At 44.5% G+C, this 26,187-nt stretch overlaps 2 protein-coding genes and 1 pseudogene across 3 annotated transcripts in view; 1 reads left to right on the top strand and 2 right to left on the bottom strand.

Annotated features, from left to right (window-relative positions):
- LOC102441524 (endoplasmic reticulum export factor CTAGE5-like) overlaps positions 1-376 on the bottom strand; it is a 4,585-nt gene extending 4,209 nt beyond the window's left edge. Inside the window, 1 exon segment of the mRNA XM_023755800.1 lies at positions 260-376. Coding sequence (XP_023611568.1) covers positions 260-376 — 117 coding nt within the window.
- Positions 1-26,187, bottom strand: part of PLA1A (phospholipase A1 member A) — a 41,751-nt gene that overhangs the window by 6,212 nt on the left and 9,352 nt on the right. The window contains exons 2-9 of one of the 2 annotated variants that reach the window (XM_006090911.3): positions 22,223-22,424; positions 20,602-20,779; positions 20,026-20,134; positions 15,139-15,240; positions 12,827-12,916; positions 10,924-11,091; positions 9,448-9,537; positions 4,848-4,956 (exon numbers count right to left, since the gene is read on the bottom strand). In XM_006090911.3, the coding sequence (XP_006090973.1) occupies positions 4,848-4,956; positions 9,448-9,537; positions 10,924-11,091; positions 12,827-12,916; positions 15,139-15,240; positions 20,026-20,134; positions 20,602-20,779; positions 22,223-22,424 (1,048 nt within the window). Of the gene's footprint in view, positions 1-4,843; positions 4,957-9,447; positions 9,538-10,923; positions 11,092-12,826; positions 12,917-15,138; positions 15,241-20,025; positions 20,135-20,601; positions 20,780-22,222; positions 22,425-26,187 lie in introns of both variants that reach the window. The other variant, XM_006090913.3, reaches the window with a different exon arrangement.
- Positions 22,455-23,153, top strand: LOC102441215 (annotated as a pseudogene).

Raw genomic sequence — 26,187 nt, 5'->3', positions numbered from 1 at the left:
AGCCACCCAGCCCGCTTTTGGCGCGCCACCGCCGGCACCACCGTACCCTCCAAATTTTCCACAACTGCGCCTCCTCTAAGGCCTCGTAATGCTGTTGTTTTTCCCTTCTAGTTGAAAGAAGTCTCTCCTCAGCCAGCCTTTCCTGTGGTTCTGAGTGATGTCCGTTCCGTCTTTTAGTTGTATTTTTAAAGGTGGTTGTTCGAGGCAGCAAACTCCAGTGTTTACCTATGCCGCCATCTTGGTTTCTCCGGGAGCTCGCTCTTAATGAAACGGGCTTGGGGCTGCGAAAATGGGCTTCGGGCACAGGCACCGAGCTGTGGCGGAGGCAGCCGAGTGCAGTAGATGAGGGCTTGGGCCCAGGACTCTCCTCCCCCATGGATGGCCATGGGCAGTGAGGCTTTCCCCGGATCTCAGCCCCAATCCGGGCGCTTTCCCCTCACAGTCCCCCAAGAGCCGCTGTCTGCACCCCTCGGCAGCCCTGATGGCAGTGTACCCCGCGGAACCGCTGCCGCCGTCATTGCAGTTAGAAAATGCGAGGACTGCTCTATTTTAGACCGAGTATGAATGTGTGGGTGGGAAGAAACAAAAATCAGGTCTGGGAACTAGACAGAGCTGGGGTGAGATCCAGGTTTCATCTCTTCCCAGCGGGAGTCGGAGGTGTGAACCCGGCTCTCCCGCCAGCCGTGAGCTGGAAGCACAGGGTTTGCTGGTGTTGACGAAGCCCGGGGGCTCCGAGTGAGCACGGGATCCAGGACTCTCCCAACCCGCCCCCTTGGCCTTGCCCTGATTGCCCGCCGGTTTGCAAGATTCAGGCATCACTTTGGACTCGTGTCCTGAGACAACGATGGAGAGAGGAGTATGCAGTGATCAACCTAGAGAAGCGCCCCAGAAAGGGCCACAGGACCCTAGGCAAAAGCAGGACCCCGTGTGGAGAAGACGCCTGCCAAGCAGCACAGGCTTGGCACTGGCCAGGCCCACCCACAGAGCCAGGAGGGCGCCAGGTGCCTCCTGTGCTCTGGTCGGGTTGCCTTTCAGTCCTCTCTGGGCTCTCGGGCAGAAGGTGGGTGAGGCCGGGCCTGGCTCAGCAGCAAGGTTTCCTTTTCGTTTCTGGCTTCCACAGAGATGAAATGTCTTCTTTGTGTATTTTTTAACCCAGGGTTAGTCATTTAGTTTGTTCTCCCCTTTTGAGGAAGATCAAGTATAACGTTGTATAAAAGTTGTTCCTGTTATTTTACACTAGAGGCCTGGTGCATGAAAATTCATGCACTGGAGGAGGGGGGTCCCTCAGCCCGGCCTGCCCCCTCTCACAGTCTGGGAGCCCTCAGGGGCGGGAGGTGACCCAGAGATCAGGGGAAGGCAACGCCCCATCACACCTCTGCTGCTGCCACTGCTGGCAGCACAAGCCTCGGCCGGCCCTGGTTACCTGAGCCTCCGCCGGCCCTGGGTGGGTGGGCAGCCACCATCCGAGGCTTGTCTGTGCCTCAGGCCAGCCCTGGGCACCTGGGGGGCTGAGGGGACTGGGGGACGCCCGGCCTTGCCGCACTCCTGCCACCCCAGCGGGGCTGAGGGGACTGGGCGCCATCTTGTGGCTGTGGGCACCACCATCTTTGAGTGCGTGGTAGTCAATTAGCATATTCCATCCTTATTGGCTGTGGGCGCTGCCATCTTTGAGGGCGGGACAGTCAATTAGCATATTCCCTCCTTATTGGCTGTGGGTGCTGCCATCTTTGAGGGCGGGACAGTCAATTAGCATATTCCCTCCTTATTGGCTGTGGGCACTTCCATCTTTGAGGGCAGGACAGTCAATTAGCATATTCCCTCCTTATTGGCTGTGGGTGCCGCCATCTTTGCCATGGTGAGAGGGTCAATTAGCATATTCTGTCTTTATTAGATAGGATGTGGGAAGTGTTTTTGAAATATTTAATGTTCACTGGAAGAAGCTGCTTGGATGGAGGAGCTTGCAAACTAGGAGTTTGAAGGACGCTGTGAGTGGCTGGGGACTAGGCCCAGGTAAATTCTCTAATTAGAAGGAAATTTGGGGGTTTCACAAAATTACAGAAAGTTGGGGAAAGACCATCCACAGGCCCCCTCCCCCCACCTTTTTTTCAATTTCTGTTCTGTAAGAAAACAAAAACACCAAGGAATTTAAGGTAATTATGTTCTGAGAGTTGGGGAACCCTTTTTCTGGCAGGGGCCATTTGAATATTTATAACATCATTCTTGGGCCTTACAAAATTATCAACAATCAGCCTGCTATGTTTGGTCAAACATTTCACTAACTCACCCCTAATGCCTTGGCAGGGCCAGACCAAATGGTTTCCTGGGCCTTATACTACTAGTGGGCTGGGCGTTCCCTGCCCCTGCTTTAAAAGTATACCTGTTGGAAGATAGTCAATAATATTGTAATACCTATGTGTGGTGTCCCATGGGTACTAGATTTATCGGACTGATCACTTTGTAATTATATAAATGTCAAGTCTCATTGGTTTGCACACCTGGAACTATTATAATATTGCACGACAACTGTAATTGAAAAATAAAAGGTTATTAAAAAAAAAAAGTATAGCTATTGAGGCAATGCCCAGAGATTCTGCTCAGATTGTTCTGGGGTGGAGCTTAGTGGCAGTATTTTTCGAAGCTCTCCAGGTGATTCTAATGTGCAGCCAGAGTTGTGTGTCACTGTCACAGAGTTAAATCCCTTCTATTGGACTACCAATGGGCTGGAGAGGTGACGAAAACACCCTTCTAGAAGGATGCTTCAAAACACACCTTTGAAGTGATCTGAAGAAGAAAAGCCACAATCTACAGGGCTCAGCTAGGCACCTGGAGATCTGGTTGGGGTCCTGACTGCCTGCCATGTTCATGGTGTGGCCTTGGTGAGCTGTACCCTGGCTGTCGCAGGCTGTTTGGGGGCCGAGAAGTCCTGTTCCTTCCAGCAGAGACTTGTCTTCCCTGAAAGCACAGTTAATGTGCAGCCCTGCAGCCTGAGAAATGTTTTCAAACCCGAAACTGATCTGGTCACACTCCTGTTTAAAACTCCCAGTGGCTCCCCAACCTGATTCTCAGGATAAAACCAAAATCTCTAACCTTCAGGGCCTTGCTTGGAGTGGCCCTGACTTGCCCTTCCAGCCTCCTCAAATGGGGCCTTCACCCCCTCCTGTCCCCTCCCAGGGTCATAGTCTCACTAACCCTGACCTGAGCAACTCCTGAGAATCTTAAATCTCTACTCAGCCCTAGATGGTGAGGTCCAGTGGGTAGAGTGTTGGTGAAGCGGACTGAAGGACCCCAGGTTCGATTTCCGGTCAAGGCACATGCCTGGGTTGCAGGCTTGATCCCCAGTGTGGGGCATGCAGGAGGCAGCCAATCAATGATTGTATCTCATCATTGATGTTTCTTTTTCTTTTTCTCTCTTTTTTTTATTATATTTTATTGATTTTTGTACAGAGAGGAAGGGAGAAGGATAGAGAGTTAGAAACATCGATGAGAGAGAAACATCGATCAGCCACCTCCTGCACACCCCCTACTGGGGATGTCCCCGCAACCAAGGTACATGCCCTTGACCAGAATCGAACCTGGGACCCTTCAGTCCACAGGACGACACTCTATCCACTGAGCCAAACCCATTAGGGCATCATTGATGTTTCTATGTCTCCCTCTCCCTTCCTCTCTGAAATCAATAAAAAATAAATAAATCTCTACTCAAATATCATGTCCTCACACGTGGTCAAGTGTCGCTTTACATGTTTACATAGCATCTGACCTTGTTGACAGTTGTGCACTTCTACCCTGGTATGTGCGCACACTGGTCGTTTTCCCATTTGTGTGCTTTCCATTCTCCTGCAAACCATATTTCTCAGGCTCCTCTGCCAGCAGGTTCCAGGGAGAATCTAGCTCAGTTCTGTGCTCTGCCAAAACCGCCCTGACTTTGTCCCTCTAGCCCCAGGGTGAGATGGCTCCTCCTCTGGCTGATTTCTGCATTGCCTCCCATCCTTTTGGGTTTTCAGCTCTCCCAACACATTCATAATCAGTTCCCTGAGTTAAATCCCTTCTATTGGACTACCTGGCTTGGATCTGGTTTCCAGACTGGACCCTAACTGAGATGCTGTTTTATCTGATGAGTGAGTGTCTTACTCATTTGTGAGTAACCAACCAATTGCTTTTTGAAGAAGCATGCACTGCTGAGGTCCTTTTCCCTGCCTGGCTTGTGATGTCTTAGAGTTGAGGTCCTCTGGTCCCAACCAGCTGCTAGGCCCAGGTGTGACCACAAAGGAAGGAAACACTCAGCCCTTGTTCCAGTAACTGGCACCACCCAGCATCAAGCCTGCTGGCCCTCCCTTTGCATTCATTTGCTACCTGACACTGCCTGCAATTCTGCTCTGGTAACTTACCCAGTGCTGCTCCCCTACTCAGGAGTGGGTGCTTCCCAGGCTCCGGCCTGCCCTTCCTAATGGCTGAAGCCCTCCTACTTTTGACATCCCTGATGCCCCCTCCTGGATACCTGAGCACTGCTTCCTATCAGGGACACAATTTCTATGTTTTTATCACCTGTTGGGATACCCCATCACTGCTGCCTGCCTGCCTCATCTGCTCCTGTCTGAATGCAATATGCTTGAACCCAGTACTGACCCTGAACCTAAGACAGTTGCCCAGTATGTGTCTGTGGTAGATTCTGCCCTCACCCCCAGCCCCAGCCCAGTGGGCTCGGCTGACTCACCAATGATGACACAGTGCCTGTCTTGGGATGTGTGTGTGTGTGTGTGTGTGTGTGTGTGTGTGTGTGTGTGTGTGTAAAATAAAACTATGTCCTAAGGAGAGAAGCCAGCCAGCCGTGAGGGACACTTACTTACATGGTGATCTTGCCTGAGGAGGTGGCATTGCTGCTAAAGAAGGTGACCACGATATGGGTGTCCTTGTTTCTTGGCTCCTGCAAGTTAAACTCCACAAGGCTGTGATGCGCTAGGAAACCAAAGTAGAGCAGACAAGTGAGCTAAAGGTCGGTGGCTGCCATGCCCAAAAAGCCCCCGGGAGAGCACAGCAGTGCGATTAGAAGTCTCGGCCCTACCTCTTCGTAGCTGTGTGACCTGAAGCAGATTACCTGTCACTGCAGATCCTCAGCTTCCTCGAGTGTTAATTGAGGAAAATAAAAATAGATCCCTCACAGGTCTCAATGAGAATGAAATGAGTGACTACATATAAAGTCCATAGACAGTGCCTGTGCCTCAGAAGCATTCAATCCATGTTAGTTTTTATTATTACTTGTAATGCTAGAATGTCCCACTCTACTGTTTGGTGACGTTATCTGGTCGTGTGATTTTAAAAGAACCAAAAGGAGTATCTCTTACACTAAATAATTAAATCACAAATATAGTAACGCCCCTCCCCAACCCCACCATTCATATACACAGTGTCGGGGAGCACACTGTGCAGGAGATGACTATTTCCCTCCCTGTGGCAGAGGGTGCCTATGTGGCATCTCCCCCCGCCAGGCAGCATGGTCACGGGGGCTCTCAAGGCTGGTGTCATCGACACGGACTGTGTGAGGTGCCTGGCTCAGGGAAATACCCCTGTCTAAGTCACTGAACCTGCTAGAACCTGCTGTCCCTCTGGCAGGAGAGGTTAAGGAGTGCAGCCTCCCTAACACCCCACTATTTTCTTATTAAGAGGTAGGCCCATCTGGCGGCATTTTGTAGTAACTTTGGTCTTGGAACATTTTCACAGACTCCTTTGGCGATTGGGACATAGCTGGAGAAGCCGTCCTTCCCCTTTCCCCTGCCTGTGGTTCCTCCAGGCTCATGCGATTAGTGACAGGACTCAGGAGAGATGCCAAGATGCCAAGAACTCACCAGAAGAAAAGACAGCACTACATGCTCTCCCCCACCCCCATACCCACACCCAAGAAAGTGCCACACACCTGCCATCTCTCTTTCTCATTTGTTTACTATGGGATGTAGATTGTTACGGTGATGGACAAGGTTGAACTGAAGTGGATAATTGTGATGTGAGAAAATAAAAGCTAACTTACATGAGCCTTAGGAATTTAATTATACCACTTCTTTGCCAGAAGTCATCATTGATCAAGAAAGTTTCCTAAAACCATAAAAATTCTAGAAGAATCCAAAGGCAACAAAATCTCAGACATATGCAGAAGCAATTTCTTCACTGATACAGCTCCTAGGGCAGTTGAAACTTAAGAGAAAATGAACAAATGGGACTACATCAAAATAAAAAGCTTCTGCACAGCAAAAGAAACCATCAACAAAACAACAAGAAAACCCACTGCGTGGGAAAACGTATTTGCCAACGTCATATCTGATAAGGGCCTAATCTCCAAAATTTATAGGGAACTCATACAACTTAACAAAAAGAAGATAAACAATCCAATCAAAAAATGGGCAAAGGATCTAAATAGACACCTTTCAAAAGAGGACATTCAGAAAGCCAAGAGACATATGAAAACATGCTCAAAGTCACTAATCATCCAAGAGATGCAAATCAAAACAACAATGAGGTACCATCTCACACCTGTCAGACTGGCTATCATCAACAAATCAACAAACGACAAGTGCTGGAGAGGATGTGGAGAAAAAGGAACACTCGTGCACTGCTGGTGGGAATGCAGACTGGTGCAGCCACTATGGAAGACAGTATGGAGTTTCCTCAAAAAACTAAAAATGGAACTCCCATTTGACCCTGTGATCCCACTTCTAGGAATATATCCCAAGAAACCAGAAACACCAATCAGAAAGGATATGTGCACCCATATGTTCATAGCAGCACAATTCACCATAGCTAAGATCTGGAAACAGCCTAAGTGCCCATCAGTAGATGAATGGATTAGAAAACTGTGGTACATCTACACAATGGAATACTATGCTGCTATAAAAAAGAAGGAACTCTTACCATTTGCAACAGCATGGATGGAACTGGAGAACATTATGCTAAGTGAAATAAGCCAGTCAATGAAGGAAAAATACCACATGATCTCACTCATTTCATGGATAATAAAGACCATTACAAACTTTTGAACAATAATAGATACAGAGGCAGAGCTGCCTCAAACTGATTGTCAAACTGCAGTGGGAAGGCCAGGGAGGGTTGGGGGCAGGAGGGAGGGGGGTAAGAGATCAACCGAAGGACTTGTATGCATGCATATAAGCATAACTAATGGACATAAGACACTGGGGGGTAAGGGAGGCCAGGGGATTGTCAAGGGCGGGGGGAAAGGACACATATGTAATACCCTTTGTAATACTTTTAGCAATAAAAATAAATAAATATATATAAAAAAAGAAAGTTTCCTAAGGTTCTGCTTCTCCCTGCTCTATATTATCTGGAAGGCCCAGGAGGACCAGGTCTGCTAACGTTGGGTCAGTGGGAGCCAATTTGCACAGGAGTATGACATGGGAAGCAGCACACAGAGCCCTGGATGGTTGATCAAGAGACTGGATACAAGGCCCAGCCCTGCTGCTTACCTGCTGTGTTGCCTTGTCTAAGTCACTGAACCTCTCTGTGCTTCATCTGTAAACAATCACTCCAGCATCACCTCATAGAACATGACGAGAATTAGGTAATAGAGAAAAGGCTCTTCTCTATTACCTCGTTTCATCTTATCTAGAGAAGATTGTTCTGACCTGCTGGTACAGGCCTGGCAGGGGTATAGGGTAATCCCTGTCCTGGTAAGCACTGCTGAGCCCAGCCCAGTGCCATGATGGCCTGGGAGTGGGTGAGAACAGGGAGCTGCCAGCTGCCAGCACCACCTGCACTACCAGGTGGAAGACTATACCCCAAGGGCATGGAAGGTCCCAGCTTGAACACTCAGAACAGAAGCCTCAAAGCACAAAGGCAAACAGGTTTTCCTGAACAGACAGGACCATGCTTCTGCGGGCATTGGGAGGAGGTCTCACAACAAATTTAAAACAGAAAAATTATGGCTACATGAATCTGCCTCAGTAACGACCTTCAAATGCCTCTAATCTCCATGTGCTCCCTGTGCAGACAGGGAGGAGCCAGTTCAGGTGGCCCGGAAGCTGCCTGGGAAATAGAACTGGACGTCTGCTCCCCACAGCACTGCCTCCACCGCTGGACTAAGCATCCTCCTCAGGCTGACCTCCAAGGGGTGCTGAGGACAGATGAGTAGCTGAGAAATACAGCTGTAAAGAGCAGGTTCTCAGAAGAGGAGCAAAGAAACAAGTGTGGAGGCAGGTGGCATAGGAAGAGTATAGATTTTGGAGTCAGAAGGCCTAGAGTTGAATCCTGACTTTTTCACCCAGCTATGTAGCCTTGGGCAATCACTCAGTCTCTCAGAGCCTCCCTTTCCTCACACCTACCTCTCAGAGTTGGGTTATCAAGGGAGCTGATACATGTGAAAAGCCCACAGTTAACTCTTGTAACCTACTTTGTTCCTAACAGGGAGCCATGAATTCTCTGGAATGAAATTGGAAACACCTACATCTACTTTCCCAAATTGTCTGATTGATAAAGGGAATTATTAATTATCGGGTTCTAGTCACTGAGTTACTAACTTTCTGTATACTATTTTATCTGTGTAATTGGTTCATCAAAGTAGATACAGTACAATTATTGTTCCCACTTTCTACATAAGGATATAGAAGTTCAGAAAGATTAATTAACTTGCTCCTGGTCACACAGCTGGTGAGTGGAGAAGTTGAGATTCAAATCCTGGTCTGTAAGACCACAGAGTCTGAACTTTGATCTCCCAATCACACCACACCAGACCTTCTAGTACCAGTAAGGTATGGCCACAAAGATCCCTCCAGTAGATCAGAAAATCAGTTAGAATTAGAATTAGGATGATAAATTTATCATCCTAACCCAGTCTACTTCTGTTCTGTGCACACAATAAACCAGACGAGATCCCAGGATAAAAACACAAACCAGGAAGTAGAGTCACCCTAGTTAAGATGCAAATCATATAGGGAAAGATGATGTTTCAGCCTACAATGTAATCCATAGATTCTAAGGCACACTTTTCTCTCACATTTAACATCTTTATAATCACTGGCACCTTAGCTTCAATGAAATGCTAAGGTTAGAAGCAACAGTGGACAGTTGGGATCTATGAATGGGCATCAACTGCAGGAAGGAAGAAGCCAGAAGTACATTCGAATACCACTCTAGAGAGAGCCCACACTGGAGGGGCAGATTTGGGGGTAGCTGAGGTGGGGGACTAGGATCAGTATATAAATAGGAAGATGCTCCCAAGTCCTCACCCTTAGTAGAGTAATGGGTTAAACTGGCTCTGAAAGTTCTGGTTCTAACTAAGACCGGTAGTGGCTGTGCCCCACCCCTCCCATGACATTTTTGCCCCAGTCCTTCACCTCCCACCTTGGCTACCAAGCTGGGCTGGACACAGCCCAAGCCAGAGCCCTGGACTCTGCTGGACAGCACACTGGCAGACCTGAGCTGTGCATTTTATCCCCAACTCACCACAGTACGGAGCCCTGGAAGTGGTCAGGAGGTAGACTTTCACTTCCTTGGGAAGTGGCTCTATCTTGACACCACCTTGTTCCACCAGCCCTAGAATTCAAGAAACAAAGACAGCAGAGTCCTGAGACGGCCATTTCAGAGTCCATGGCATCCAGCCACATATTAATTAATTCATGCACCTATTCATTCTGCAAGCAACCACACTGCATGCTCATTACATGCCATGCCCTATGGTGAGTCCCAGGATACATGCAACTCAGACCAGCTGCGGATAAACACACAAGTAAACAGGAAGTTTAGATCACCTGGCCCATTCTCAGGAGGTATTTCTAAGAAATTTGAAATTATGACTCCAACTTGCAAAACAATCTACATGACAGTTGTTTAATGGCATTTACCTCCTGGGTAGTAGGATCACAGGAAATATTTGAGCTGAATAGTGGTTGACAAGTAGGGAAGGGCATTCTGGGCCGAGAATACAGTTTCAACAAAGGCACAAAGAGTAAGGAAATATACAATGCTCTTAGGAGTACAGTAGTTAGCATCCCCGGGATGTGCCATGTCAGTGAAAGTGTAGTGAGAGATGAGGCTGTCGTGAGAGAAGTGGTTGTTACACCAGCCAGTCTGTCACATCTGAGGGGAATCATGACATATGCCCAACAAGTAGGCAGTAATATTGATTTGCTTTATTGTGGGAAGCTAGCCTTACTTTACCATTTTGTCAAGATGAAATCAATTTCATTCATGTGAGCAATGCCAGGCTGTTGTAGCTCTGAGCCAGGGGTGGGAAGTGGGAGAGAGAGAAAGGGGAAGGAACCATTTACACTCCCCAGAGTTTTTCCTGAAGCCCTACATTCTGGAAGATAACCCCAGGATGTTTTCAGCAATGATCTGCACAGGTGAGGCAACTCCAGATCCCTCAGCCTTTCCTGAGCCTTCTCCTCAGAATGGCCTGGATCATCCAGGAACGTGCCTGAGCCAGCCAGCAATTAGGCACTCCTCCAGCTGGCATGGCCACCACAGCCTCACACCTTTAAAGTGGGCCATGTGTGCCAATCTTGGGGACTTGCCCCACAGCACCTTGATTTAGGGACTACCAGGAATTCAAGAATGGCTGTACCAACTCAAAAGACCTTTGTCCAGCATCCAGTTTACAAGTGGAGTCAGAGGCTCTGGAATATAGCAATGTTTCTAGAGAGCATCCTGAGGCCAGTCCTGCAGGGGATGGGCTGTGTGCATGTTAAGGGTGTGTGCAGGGTGAGTATGGGATCAGGCAGCAGTATAGAGAGTGAGGGATGGGACACAAGGCCAAATGACATCCTCCAGGTTAAAAGAGGCTGAACACCCCATCAATTAAGTTTTCTTTATCACAGTTGGGTAGATTTCTTGACCATTGATCAGGACTTAGAGCAGTGACAACTAGCAATACTTGGACTTCCCCCAAATTGTCAAAGAAAACAAAGAGGTAGCATTTACCGATCCTTGGACAGGAAAGCAGAAAAGGATTAAAACAATCCAGACAGTGTCCAGCAAGGAAGGCCTTGTAGCTAGCACAGGGAAAGGCCATCAGAGGACAGAGATTCTCCAGGGCGCTGATGTAGAGGTCCACAGCCCTCATATGATCACAGATCAGATAACTATAGCCTGAACAGGGGAAAGAAACACAACCACATTTTCAATGAGAGGCAAAGGGAAACTCTCTCATGCTTCTTACCATAACTCTATTGACTTTTCTATTCCCGTAAGCTATGGATACATAGGATGTCCCCTGAGCCACATTTAAAGAATATGAATAGACATGGTTACTGCATTCTTTCTTTCCCTTTTCATTTTACAAAGATACCTATACTTAATCTATGGGAAAAATTGTTGAATTTGAGACCCATTCTTCTGTGATCATGTTAATTCTCTTTTAGAAAATGAGAGCATACAGACTTGGCAATTCTAATCCCACTTCTCAAAATGGATATCTTGTCTGCACATTTTACTTTCATCATCACTCACACAACCAATTTTTTACAAAAAAAAAAAAATTACAATCTCATTAGACCCAACCCAGTAACAAGACTATCAAAGGAGTCAGTAGCAAGCAGTTCATAGTCAACCTCTGAAGCCAATGTGCTGGGGTTCACCTGGCCAACTGACTAATATGCTCACTTTGCCAAATGTCCCAATTTATCAAAAACTCGGTTTTCTATTGTTATTGTTTACTATTTAAAATTTTGCAGTAATTTATATTGGATGAATTGGCTGGGGCTAAGAGGTCTGTAGTTTGCCAAAATTTCAGGGTTCAGGCATCTTCAAATCTCCCTTCATCTTGGGACACCACCCCTCCAACCCTGAAATCAGCAACCAAGTTTGAGCTGTATGCTGATTCCCCGCTTCCCCTGCCCCGGTTGGGATGCTCTATGGCCAACCCCCTTCTAGCTGCAACAGGGAGCTGGGAGAGACAAACTAAATCCTTCTCAAATTATGCTATGAAGAATAAATGAGAGGTGGCCAACTAAATGCCATAGAAATTTTCAAAAGCCATTAAAACCATACTATCCCATCTGATCAAAATTGCCGGGGAAATATATAAGTTGGAAAATCAGTAAATTTGATTAGTAGTTATTCAATACAATGGTCAAAATAATCCTTAAAATGAAAATGTCAAAAATTTGGTAAAGCAGGAAGAAACTAAAAAGATAGTCAACAGAAATGAGGATAAAATTCCTATATGAAATGCTGATAGTTTGACTATATTCATAAGAAGAATATAAGAAGACTAAACAACCCTTAATACTTAACTTTTGACAAATTTAATGTTTTTAAAATGCTAAGAATATATTCAATGAATATGTGTATATTCAAAAATAACATTCATAAAAATATACTTAGAAGAGAAGAAATGTATGTTTATTGATGTACTCAAGAATTATCTTGAAAAGAGTTTTGGAGGACTGTTAAATTTAATAAGTTTGGGAATATGGTCACTCGGTGAATTGATCCTTTGGCTACCTAGCTTTGGGCATGTTGGTCTACTTCTTCCACAACTATGTCTGTAAAGGATGTAGCTAGTGTGGACTCTTGCCACAAAGCAGGACCCAAGAAGAATAGAGATTATTGCCTTGAGTGATGTCATATCATGGCAGTGCCTAAGAAGTGGGGAGGGCAGTGTATGTATGGGGAAGGCTTTCAATTTTAGTCACTTCTCCTCAGAATTCCTGGGCTCCAAAGACATCCATTCAATAAGTGCTGAGTAAGACATTATGGGACATAGCAAAGGATACTGGAAGGAAGACCTTCCCTGGCCCACACTAGCAGACTCAACACAAAGGGTATTGGTGACTTCTGGCCTCTGGGGAAGCCAAACACCTACTCTCTGAGGCTTTCTGACCTGCATGAATGAAGGTGGGACACCCAGGTTGGTCTTGGCCTCCGTTGACAAAGTAGTCCACATGTCCAACAGGAATCCGAATACCCAAGTCTGAAAGGAGGCAGAAGCCCGTTACCGTCTTACTGCAGGGGCATATTGCCCAGGTCCCACAGCAGAGTCCACTGGCAGCAGAGCCTGAGGTGTGACCTTATGAGCCCACCTACTCTGTGTTCTGAATGAGCACCCACCTCACTCCTACATGCTATGAGAATGCAGGACTAACCCTTACGTTTCTAAAGAGGGTTTTCTGAAAGGAAGCACAAAATAAATTCATAAGATGCTCATATTTGCCTAATGAAAATCAAGAAAACTATCCCTTAACATAAGTTTTAATAAATCAGTAAGTGTTATAAGCTTGGTAAGTTTCCTTGTGGAATAGTTTCTATTTTATTTCAAGCAATAGTTCAGATATATATGTTTGGGGCCACATTTGCACATTCTCCCACGTATTTTTGTGCTCTCCTGATGGAGCAGAAATATGACCTGGCTATAGAGAGGGAGTTTGAGAGACTATACACCTCATTTCATCATCATGACCATGTCTGATCCCTCAGACTGGGTCGGATCCAGCTACTAAAGACACAAATTTTCTCCATATCATCTATCATTATTGTAAGCAATTGATTGTGTATTATTTGTTTAATGCCATCTATCCAGGTATTAAGCAATGACCTAGGAGTTATTCTTGATTCCTCCCTTTCTTTCATTCCCTACATTTATCCCATCACCTGTCTGGTCAGCTCAAAATATATTCAAGAATATATTTTGAATCTTCCTACTTCTCTCTGTCTCTACTGCCACCACCCTTGCCACCATCTCTCACCATCACCTCTCAGTCTTACTGCAAACACCCTCTAATGTGCCTCCAGGCTTCTCTTAATGCTCCCCTGCAAGTCCATTCTCTGCATAGTAGCCACAGTAATCTTTTAAGGATATTCAATCACCGCCCTGTTCTCACTGATCATACAAGAATAATTTAAACTCCTGGCCATGGCAAGCTGGTTCTGCTTCCTCCTCTTCAACCTCCCTCAGTGCCTCACTCACTGCACTTTGCCCTGCCCCCACCCATATCCAGGCTTTCATTTTGGCCATCTTCTCTAACTAAATTGGTCTTCTCCCAGCTCTTCTCAGGGTTGGTTCATTCACATCTGCAAAGTCTCACGTCAAATATTTCTTTGGGTAGACTGTCCTCAATAATTCTACTTAAAGTAGACAGTCTGCCCAAGTTACCCTCTAACTCATATCCTTCTTTATCATAATCACAATGTGTAACTACCTTGTCTGTTTATTTGTATGTAAGCTCCACAATAGCAGGGCCTTTACCTGTCTTTTTTCTGCTACATCCTCAATCCAGCAGAATACCTGGCACATGTGAGTACCTAATAAATACTTATTGAAGGAATAAATGAATGAATGTTTGCCCAGTTAACCTGTAACTTCCACATGGGCAGGGCCTAATTTACTGTATGTCTGTTCACTGCAGTGTTCCCAGTATCTATCTGTGAGATGAAGGAAGGAGAGGTTTGAACACCATGATTGCACGGGTTTCGTCTAGAATCATCAATCTGTTAGTCTTGGATGCTAAAAGAAGACTTCTGAGCAAAGGGAATGAGACATGGACATCTCTCCCTCGAACTGCACACGCTTTGGTAGGGACAGATGCTATTTCTTCCTTTACCCTTCATGCTGAGCACAGAGCCTAGCACAGATTCATGACATTTGATAGGGAGTTGAAATGAGGAGGAATGCCCACTCCCTTTCTAACTGGTCAGAAGAGCTTAATTTGGTCATAGTGGATTCAGAGTTGGGATTTTTTCCTGGGCCTGTCACTACTGGAGAGGGGACTTTTCACTCTTCACTGGGCTAAAGAACTAGACTCGTCCGCTGGGGGCCTGAGAATCTGTCCCAGGAGTAAAATGTTCCATTCCCCCCGGGCCAGGCACAGTCACCCTGAAAAAGCAGCATGACTTTCCCATATGTCAGCCAAACAGCAGTGCCCACCCTGGCACTACATCAGCACAGGGTTAGTGCTGAGTCAAAGAGTGAGACTGGTCCATGATTAAAAAATCTCCGGCCTGCTGCTAGCTAAAAATAAAACCATTCATCTCAGTGCTACGAAACTGAGAGAGCCTGCAGGGTGCTGGGGAATGCCTCACTGTGCAACAGAAGTTCAGCAGGGGAGGGTATCTGCCCATGGCCACCCAGAGATATGGCAGCCCCCTAGCCCTTACCCTGTGCTCATTCCCCCACCCCAGGAGGAACTCCCAGCTCACTGTCGGTGTCTGTGTGGATGGCTTCCACGAAGAGGGCATCTCCAGCATCCAGGCGCTCCTCCAGGCTGGCTCTGGTATACTCTGGTCCAGCAGGGTCCAGGCCTACAAGGACAGACTGATGGTAAAGGCCCCCTTTCCCCTCAACCACAGGAACCCTCCCAGGTCCACCACACACCTACCTTGACAGCCCTTTTTGTTCAGAGTCCCCCAACAAGAACCCAAGAGTGGATAACTAACTCAGAACTCCCATACCTAGGAACCCCTGTTCTGCTGTCTCTAACCTCTTACTGACCCAAGTCTCTGGCTCTACAATAAGCTTAATAACACCAACCATTTGTTAATGTGAGTGATATTAATCCTCATGGAGTAACAACAATAGTATAATTTTTGAGCAGTCACTATGTGCCAGGCCATCTGCTGAGCAGTTTTACACGCTCTAGTGCGGGAGGCTGAGTCCAGCAGGTCATAATAAATGCGAAAAGTCCTCAAAAGGCTGGTGGGCTTTGATATTCAGCAGGGCTGAATATCAGCATTATATTACCCTGCTGCTGGCCAAACAGCTGAGGGCAATTCCCCACCCAGCGGTTCTCAACCTGTGGGTCGCAACCCCTTTGGGGGTCGAACGACCCTTTCACAGGGGTCGCCAAAGACCATCGGAAAACACATATATAATTACATATTATTTTTGTGATTAATCACTATGCTTTAATTATGTTCAATTTGTAACAATGAAAATACATCCTGCATATCAGATATTTACATTATGATTCATAACAGTAGCAAAATTACAGTTATGAAGTAGCAACAAAAATAATTTTATGGTTGGGGGTCACTACAACATGAGAAACTGTATTAAAGGGTCGCGGTATTAGGAAGGTTGAGAACCACTGCCCTAACCTGATAATCCTTTATTGTTTACCAAACCTTACCTTTGATATGTATGTTTGCTTTGCTAAAGGGAAAGATGTGTAAATAAAAAGCTGTGGGTCCGGAGATTTGGAGAGCCACTCCACTAGAGAGCTGGTTTCCACCTGGCTTTCCCCATGCCTTCCAATTTTATATTTCTTGTCTAGTATATCCATTTATGTCACAGCCCCTTCTCCAGATTCCTGAACCCTTGCTGCAAAAAGACTGCGGCACTCTAGTCCTCACAAAACATAATGAAGGAAATATTACTATCCCCATGTCTTAGTTTGGACCCCTTGCTCTCTCCCTCCCAAAAAGCAGACCCTGAGATAAGAATTCAAAAATGCAAGCAGTGACTTCCAATCAAGATGACGGTATACATAGATGTGGTAGTCACCTTCTCCCACAACCACATCAAAATTACAACTAAAATACTGAACAATCATCATTCAGAACTATCTGAAATCTGGCCAAACCGAAGTCCTACAACTAGAGAATTAAAGAAGAAGCCATTTTGAGACTGATAGGATGGGTGGAGGCGCAGAATGAGCTGTGGAGGTCTGCATGAGGAGCAAGGGATCCCAGCCCCACACCAGATTCCTCAGCCCAGGGTTCCAGTGCTGGGAAGAGAAGTCCCCATAACTTTAGGCTGTAAAAACCAGCAGGAATTGTAGCCTGGGGGTCAATTCCTCCAAGTGACGCCAACAGCAATCAAGGATCAACTACAGCAGGACTGTGCACACAGCTCACACAGGGGCTCAGCTAGAGTGACCAGCTCAGATGACTGGGAAGGCTAAGCCCCACAGGACATCTACTACACAAGGCCACTCTACCAACTCAAGGAGACGTAGCAGCTCTACCTAATACATAGAAATAAACACAGGGAGGCAGCCAAAATGCAGAGGCAAAGAAACACGTCACAAAGGAAAGAACAGAAGAAAGCTCCAGAAAAAGAACTAAATGAAATGGAAGCAAGCAAGCTACTAGATACAGAGTTCAAAACATTGGTTATAAGGATGCTCAAGGAATGTAATGAGAACTTCAAAGAACTTAGTGAGAAAATCAAAGACATGAAAAAGGACCATTCAGAAATGAAAGATACACTAACTGAAATGAAGAATAATTTACAAAGATTCCAACAGTAGAGTAGAGGACCCCAAGAATCAAATCAAGAATTTGGAATATGAGGAAGCAAAAACCACCCAATCAGAAGAGCAAAAAGGAAAAAAAAAAGAACCCAAAAATATGAAGATAGTATGAGGAGTCTCTGGGATATGGGGGTGCCAGAAAGAGAAGAGAAGGAGCAAGGAACTGAAAACCTACTTGAAGAAATAATGACAGAAAAATTCCCCGACCTGATGAAATAAATAGACTTACAAGTCCAGGAAGCACAGAGAGTTCAAAACAAGAGGAACCCAAAGAAGCCCACACCAAGACACATCATGATTAAAATGCCAAAGGTTAAAGACAAAGAGAGAATCTTAAAAGCAGTAAGAGAAAAGCAGTTAGTTACCTTCAAGAGAGTACCCATATGACTGTCAGCTTATTTCTCAACAGAAATTTTGCAAATCAGAAGAGAGTGGCAAGATATATTCAAAACAATGAAAAGCAAGACCTACAACCAAGATTACTCTAGTCGGCAAAGCTATCACTTAGAATTGAAAATCCGATAAAGAGCTCCACAACAGGAAAAAGCTAAAGGAGTTCATCACCACCAAACCAGTATTACATGAAATGTTAAAGAGTCTTCTTGAGGATGAGGAAGAGGAGGAGGAGGAGGAGGAGGAGGAGGAGGAGGAGGAGGAGGAGGAGGAAGTAGTGCTGGAAGCTAATTCCAGCAGGTCATAAATGCAAGAAGTCCTCAAAAGGTTGATGGGCTTCTACATTCAGCAGGCTGAATCATATTACCTGCTGCTGAAATAGCTGAAAGCATTTCCCCAAACCTAAATATTTGCATATATTATTGCCTGTGCCTGACAGCTGAGGGCAGTTCCCCAACCTGACAATGCCTACTGTTTACCAAATCTTACCTTTGATATGTATATCTGCTTTGCTTTAGGGCAATTTGTGTTCATAAAAAGCAAGGGGTCCAGAGATTCAGAGAACTTGGTTACTGAAGTTAGGTCTCCCCTGGCTCCCCAAAATGCCTTCCAAATTTATATTTCATGTCTAGTTTATTAATTTACTCACAGCCCCTTTTCCAGATTCCTGAACCCTTCTAGATGCAGGGAAACACCCTGGCAAGAAGAATATGAACAATAAAATGACAATAAATACATATCTATCAACAGTTGAATCTGAAAATTAAAATGAACTAACAAAGAATCTAATGAACAAAATAAACTGATGAATAAAATAGAACCAGAGGCATGAACATGTGGAACAGACTAAAGAATCTCAGAGGGAAGAGGGGAGAAGGGATGGGAAGATATTAACCTAAGAGCTTATATGCATATATACATAACCCATGGACACAGACAATAGGGTGGTGAAGGCCTTGGGTGGGGCAGAATCCAGGTGGAGGGGGAAATGGGGAAGGAAACTGGGGGGATACCTGTAATGCTCTCAACAATAAAAATTTAAAAAATGCAACTGGCTTATTTGAGAGATCACAGAAAGCTAGTGAGGGAGTAGAAAATAAAGTGATAGAAGGAAGGACATTTTTAATGCATGGAGTATCACTTTGGGCAAGTAGTTCTCATCCCACTGGGGCTCCTCTGACAGGCTTGTAGAACATGACTCAGAGTTGATGGTAATTTCCACACAACTCTAGCCCCTAATCGATTAACAGTAGCTCCTGAAGCATAAAGAATACTGCACTTTTGCAAGTATTTAGCATACTGTTTAAAGGTGATTTCCACAGTGGACCAAGAAGATATGAGCTATTAACCTAAAAATAAAAGATCTTTCAAAGTGAGAGGCAATAAGCATTTATTTGATATAAAAAAGAGTAGCTATTCAGAACCACTGATTCAGGCAGAAATCTACATAATGTTCTGATTAGGACACAAAGCAAGGGATAGTTACAAGAAAGGGAAGAGGAACCATTACATCACTGGAAGGAAGGCATTTCTATTGATGCAGATAAGCTAACATGACGACACTAATTCTAAACAGTGTTTTTAATTCAGTCCAGTAGTCATCAGCTGGTAGACATAACACCTACTTTCCTTTATCCTTGCCAACAGTTCTTTGGGACACAATGTTGCTTAAGGCCCAATCCAAAGGTTATTTTGCCCTGTTTTAACATTCCAAAGGTTTTAGGCATAAGATGTGCAAGGCAGTTCTTCTGGGATGACAACTCTGACTCCATTTTAAAGTGTCTCCATCCTATATAATAAAAGGCTAATATGCAAATCGACCGAACGGCAGAACAACCGGTTCAATGATGCGCACTGACCACCAGAGGGTAGGCGCTCAATGCAGGAGCTGCCCCTTGATGGTCAGTGCGCTCCCACAGGGGAGCACCACTCTGCTAGAAGCCAGGCTCACAGCTGGTGAGTGCAGCAGCGGTGGTGGGAGCCTCTTCTGCCTCCACCTCAGCACTAAGGATGTCCGACTGATGGCTTAGGTCCGCTCCTCCCAGGGGGAGCAGGCCTAAGCCATAAATTGGACATCTCCAGAAGGCTCCCAGACTACGAGAGGGTGCAGGCCGGGCTGAGGGCCCCTCCCCCGCCCCCACCCAGTACACAAATTTCATGCACCGGGCCTCTAGTTTATTATATTTTTGCATCACAGATGTAGAAACTGAGGCTTAGCAAGAACTTCATGGCTTCTTACACTGATATTAGAGCTCATGCAATAACACAATATCACTTTATGCAAAAGAGTCCCAATAAATAAATTTTAGTGGTCATGGATGACTTCATCATAACACCAAAAGGTTTGACACTTCCCTCTGCTTGCCTCAACAAAGACATTTTCAGGGCATTCTTTCTACTTTTCTCCAAACCTGGGAGGATGGGCAAGGAAGAATGTTACCTGTGATCCATCCCAACTGGCCTTTGTAGAAATGTCCCACCATGCCCCCAACATGGGCCCCCAGGCTCACACCAATGATGTGGATGGAGGACTCCGGCACACCCAGCACCTACAACAGACATTTACAGTGGGTTGCATTTGGGACCCAGCAGCCCCTGGTCTCACAGGGCCGCACTTTCCCCTGAGGCTTTAGCAGCAGAGGGCCCTGGGCATGACACAGGTGCTCCACATGCTGAGGTCAGGGGTGAGAGGGTTGGGGAGGGCAGAATCCTCATTCCGGTAAGCCCTTGCCCTCTTGCTGGGCGCTGCAAGGGTAATCCCCCTCACTGTCCCTTTGGTGCCTAGTGTGAGTCATGAGCACATTCTCTGTTTGAGAGATGACTGAGCCAGCCACTGGCTCTCTCTACCTGATATGCAGGGGCCCAATTTACAGGGAGAGGGAGAGAGGAGGAGACTGACAAGCCCTTGGGTGGCTCTACTTCCACCCTGAATCTCCTCCTCCTGTATTGCTTCACTCCTGCTAACCCCTCTCCCTTCCAATGCAGCTGAAATCCCCATCGGCTCTTCTGCACCCACCAGGAGTTTACTGAGGAAACTGGAGATCTTGAGTCCCAGCTTAACCACGTTTTCCACGGCCGAGAAGTAGGCACCTGTGGAGCCGTACACCCAATCCACGGCAATCACGTTAGCGTCTGCTGCCCTCAGAAGGGCCCCGATGAGCTTCTCAATCCAGGAAGGCTTTGTTCCTAACGCCCTAGTCATGGGGCCAAGAAAGGATAGAACAATTATCTGCCAAATTGATATCCATTGTCATGGGAACCTCTGTTAACAGAATAAACCCAGAAAAAAAGTCAAGACTAGGGAAGGGGGGATACAAGGGCAGTAAGTCACAGCAATTTGAGCATAGGGAGGACAGTCCCAAAGTGACCAGGGCTTCTGCCTGCACGTAGGGAGCCTTTGTGTAAATTCTGATAGGATGCCTCTTGTCCGGGTGGCTGCAGCTCCGTGCTAGACTCAGAACTCAGGCTGCATTTCAGCCTCCTACCCCCCAGCCCTTAGCCCCCAGCCCCCAGCCCCCAGTCCTGTGTGCAAAGCTTCAACTACACAAGCCATCTGCACTGGCCCTGCTTGTGTGATTTGTGGGAAAGAAAGGATAGATTTGTACATTAGAGTTAAGATTTGCAATCTTAATTCTAGAAAATAGGTACTTTCTTGAGGATGTTTTTATTTATCCATTCACTTATTTATTTCTTCAACAAATGAGCCAGGCAGTGTGCTAGGTGCTTTGCAGAAATTTAAAATAAAATAAAATAAAATACAGCCCCTATCATTCTGGAACTTACAGTGTAATAGCACTTTTCTAGAAAAAGGGAATGGCTTTTAAATTTTCAGAATGCTTTCTTCCCAAGCAAGTGGGATCCGGAAAGAAGTTTCTCAATGGCCTGTCACAGCGCAGGAACAGTCAGAGCACATTCTCTGAGTGTGTGCTCATGGGACAGAGGAGCAGACTGACAATTGCCATGGAATGTGACTCTGGGGGATCTAGGAGCACACACAGGGAGGAGCCCGATGAGCTTTCAGCTCTATTAGCTACCCCTGGGTTGAGGGCACACACTCAGCCTTGGATAGTGGCTAAATGTAGGATTAGCTAGGGGAGAGACTTTGGCACATTCCTGAGAAATGCTAGCCTCTGGGTGGGACAGAAGTAGCATCCATAAGTGGTAGTTTCTTAGGTCATAAAACCAGGGAAGGAGTGAGAAAAGAAAAGAAAATTCTGTATTTAAAAAACAACACCAGGCTGTTACCCCTGAGTAATTGTGCAAAGCCCATGACTTCATTGGCTGAGATGAATCATACAACCACGCTTCAAGGAGGAAAGGTCCCTGAGATGTCTCTACAGACTCCCTTCTTCTCCCTTAGGCTCCATGGGCTGGAGTGATTTGTCCAAGATCACACATATTTATTGTTCGAGAGTGTGTAGGCAAGGGCTGAGGGAGGAGTAACATATATAACCAACAGGAATAAACAACATAATATGTGTTCGTGTTGACATGAGACACCTTTACAGACAGCAGGAGATGAGGGATGGGACATGTGACAGTCGGCCAATTCATTCCTCCTCTTACTCCCCCCTACCTTCCCATGATCACTTTCTAGCGCTTAGCACAGGCAATCCTATTGATTGGTGAGCTCCCACCTGAATCCATGGATTATTAGTTTGGTTCCCAGAGTGACATTGAATCCAGAGTTTTGAAGGTCACCACTTTCTTCAACTAGGTTCCCACAGCGAGGATCTGAAGGGGTGAAGAGGAGGAACCGGACTTTGAGGTTGGTGCCTCGGAAGGGGTTGGCATTCTGGAAGTCAGTGCACTTTGGCTGTTCGGTAGGAGGTGTATCTCCTGGAGGGAAAACAAAACAAAACAAGAGCAATGCAAGGTGAGGTCGTCTGTTCTTGGGAGGACAGAAAGATGTTCTTGAAAGGAAGGAAGAAACGGGCTGACAGCTGCATCAGGGTACAGAAGAAGGTAGCGGTCTCCACAGGAGTTAGAGTTCCTCATAATTTTCGCTCATTGGAAGAACTTGAAAAAGGACAAAAAGGAGTAGGTGTGTGTGGGGGGGGAGGGGGGTCAATTGGTGGAAAAGGAGATATATGTAAAACTTTAGACAATAAATAATTTTTAAAAAATAAAAATAGAGTAAAAAAAAAAGAGTAGACGATGGGACGGTTAGCTGGGGCCTTAAAGATGATGAAGATATGATACTTACAAGGTGGACAGGCATGATTATTGGGCCACCAAGGATAAATTATGAAAACAGAATATATATATAGCCTAAAAGTAGAATGTGGACCTAAATACCCAGAAGCTCCTCCATCAGTTAGATTTGTAATAAAAATTAATATGAATGGAATAAATAATTCCAGTGGAATGGTAGGTGCATGGAGCTTATCTGTATTAGCAAAATGGCAAAATTCATATAGCATTAAAGTTGTACTTCAAGAACTAAGACGTCTAATGATATCCAAAGAAGCTTTCACAGCAATCAGGACAAACATACAACAATTAATTTTAGTGGATCTCAAACTTGTCTTAAATCAACAATCTTCTACTCATGTTAATGTCTTGATTAAATATCAGAATGCCAACTGGTAAACATGACCTGGACATTTGTAAGAATATACTTAATATATGTATACACATTATGTTTTCAGGTAACAGGAGAAAAAAAATGCAGCACAATTTTTTAAGGCACTGTCATTTAAACATAAAGCTGGAGTGTTCAAAATAGAATTCAGGTTTACAAGATGAAAGTGTGGTGATTTTTACTAAAAAGTAGAAATCTCAAGAAGGAAAAAGAGAAATGGCATGCTTTATCCATCTTGCTTAGAGAAAGAGCTCCCAATTGTCTAAAGTAGCAGGTACAATGAATATTGTCTCAAATTGTTTTAATTTTTAAGTGGTGTGGGTGCTGACTACCAATAGTATCAAAAATATGTTCAGGATTGTTTGGATATCTGTATTTATAATAAAAATAAATGTCATGGAGAAGGTCAATGAATTTCTGTTGAAAGCTGTTCCTGTGTGTTACACGTAACAGACATGGTAAATATTTGTTTCCCCATGTCTTTGTTGGACAAACCATGCATTAAAGTAAGTGAAATCAGCAAAAAGGAAACGGGTGAATTGATATGTGATTTTTGAGATTAAAGTTAGTCTTAAAATGTAAATAAAATGTAGATCGTGTTCTCAGACACTGCCATTTCTATTTTATTGAAGTGGTACATGGAAAGTACCTTGCTGAGGTAGCAAAGACTGGAATTGTAGCTTTTCATCCATATAAACTTTTTATTGTTAATCATTTTTTATATATTTCTTGTGAATTGGAATTTACAGAGTATTTTAGAGAACAAATTACTTGATTCGTTTAATTTCATCTTTGGAGAAGGAAGAATCCCAAGTATTATATTTCGACTTTGATTTCACCAGCAATGTATTAAAGATATTTGAATTCTAGCAATTTTTATAGAATTATAGATTGTAATTATCCAAATATACATTCTATTTTGATTCATAACATCCTTTTTTTGGTGACATTTTTTCTCACAATGCTTTTAATACTGACTGGGATTAATTTATACATTCCACTTGTCTTTCACTTCAGCATCTGTGTAATTTTGAACTGATGTTCTGCTTTTACCAAAGTGAGAGGTTTTAAGTTACTGATTTTCATTTCAAAGCACTAGGTATACTACTTTGTTGAAAATACTCTTTTCTCATGGGTTCACTGCATAAAATAGAAAAGTCGGGTAACAAGGACAAATTTCTTAAACATGCCTTAACATGTTTTGTCAAGTTCATTCATATCGAAAGCTTTGAGCTACCTTTTCTTAGTCATTAATATATCAAAGTCAGTGGTTTGTCTAGTTTGTCTAAACTTTTAATTTCAACATGAGTATTCTATTTTAATTATCAAAGATATTTAAAATGACACATAGAGAATATATATGTATATATGTACATATATATATATATATATAAATTAGTGCATGTGTAATTTATTAAAATAGGTTTGAAATGAATTATTACCTTGGGATACATTCTGAAAACTTTTAAATTGGTAAGAGAGATTAAGTTGAATTACACTTATGTCATACAAAGGAGTCTGATGGTTACTAATCGTCTAAATCAATCTCTTTAAGAACTTCTGTTCCACTTTGAAAATGTGTCTTATCATTCATGGGTTCTGAATGCTGTTAAATTATTCAAATATTGGGTACCTTGATTTTTTGTCCTCTTTCCTTTTCCCATATCCACTAATTGTGAAGATTTTGTTGTTGGTGTTGTTTTTCAACAAAATGTAATGTTTATTTCCCCTTTTTGTTTTGGGACTATGGATAAATCTGCATGCAAAAGCAAGATTCATTTTGCATGTCACAATCAAAATGTACACGGCAATCTAAGACACACTGGTTGATTATAGAAGTTAATACAGAACCAATCTTAATTGTAGTAACATTTCTAAGACAACAGTTTTGAAGCTATTTTTCTTTTGTCTATTTTGTAAAGGGGCTAATGTTGTAGGAGTGTGTGGCATTAAATGAACTGTAAAATTGCCTTTGAGATTTGTTTAAAAAGCTAGCAGATGAGCCCTAGGAAATGATCTTATATTAATAAAGATTACCAAAAAAAAGAAAGAAAGAAACAGGGGCTTATAGGCATTGTAAATCAGCTAGATTCATATGTATAATATACATATTAGATTACATATATTATATATTTATATCTATATATATAAAAGCCCAGCAACCATTACAGTGGAACAACAGAACGACCAGAACAACCAGTCACTATGACACACACTGACCACCAGGGGGCAGACGCTCAATGCAGGAGCTGCCCCCTGGTAGTCAGTGTGCTCCCACAGCGGGAGCGCCACTCAGCCAGAAGCCAGGCTCACAGCTGGAGAGTGCAGCAGTGGTGGCAGGAGCCTCTCCCACCTCTGTGGCAGAACTAAGGAGCAGTGAACCAAGCAGTAAGGAGCGAGCAGGCGGACGGTAAGAAGTGAGCAGGCAGGCAGTTAGGAGTGAGTAGGCAGGTCGTTAGGAGCAAGCAGGCAGGCGGTTAGGAGTGAGGGGTCCTGGATTGCAAGAGGGATGTCCGGCAATCGGGCCTAAACCAGCAGTCAGACATCCCATGAGGGCTCCCAGACTGTGAGAGGGTGCAGGCTGGGCTGAAGGACCCCCCCGCCTCCCCGTGCATGAATTTCATGCACCAGGCCGCTAGTAAACATATAATCAGATTCATTTATTAAAACCTGCATAATTTCTGAAATCAAAATCTGTGAATATTGTTCACATCTAAAGATAAAATGCCAGAGATGAATATGAATATTACTCAATGATAGAAGGTTAAAGGCCATGGTGAAATGGATACTATTATGGACTAAACTGAGTCTCCCTATAAATTCATACGTTGGAGTCCTAACCTCCAGTACCTCAGAATGTGACTGCATTTGGAGAGAGGGTCTTTACAGAGGTAATCACATTAAAACAGGCCATTAGAATGGGCCCTACTCCAATATGACTGGCATTCTTGTAAGAAGAGGAAATCTGGACACAGACACAGAAGAAAGATGATGAGCATGCACATGGAGCAGATGGTC

Source organism: Myotis lucifugus, unplaced genomic scaffold (assembly GCF_000147115.1).
Source record: "Myotis lucifugus unplaced genomic scaffold, Myoluc2.0 scaffold_84, whole genome shotgun sequence".
NCBI classification, from domain to species: Eukaryota; Metazoa; Chordata; class Mammalia; order Chiroptera; family Vespertilionidae; genus Myotis; species Myotis lucifugus.
The sequence above is the reverse complement of the archived record's forward strand: the minus strand, read 5'-3'. Positions and strand labels throughout refer to the sequence as shown.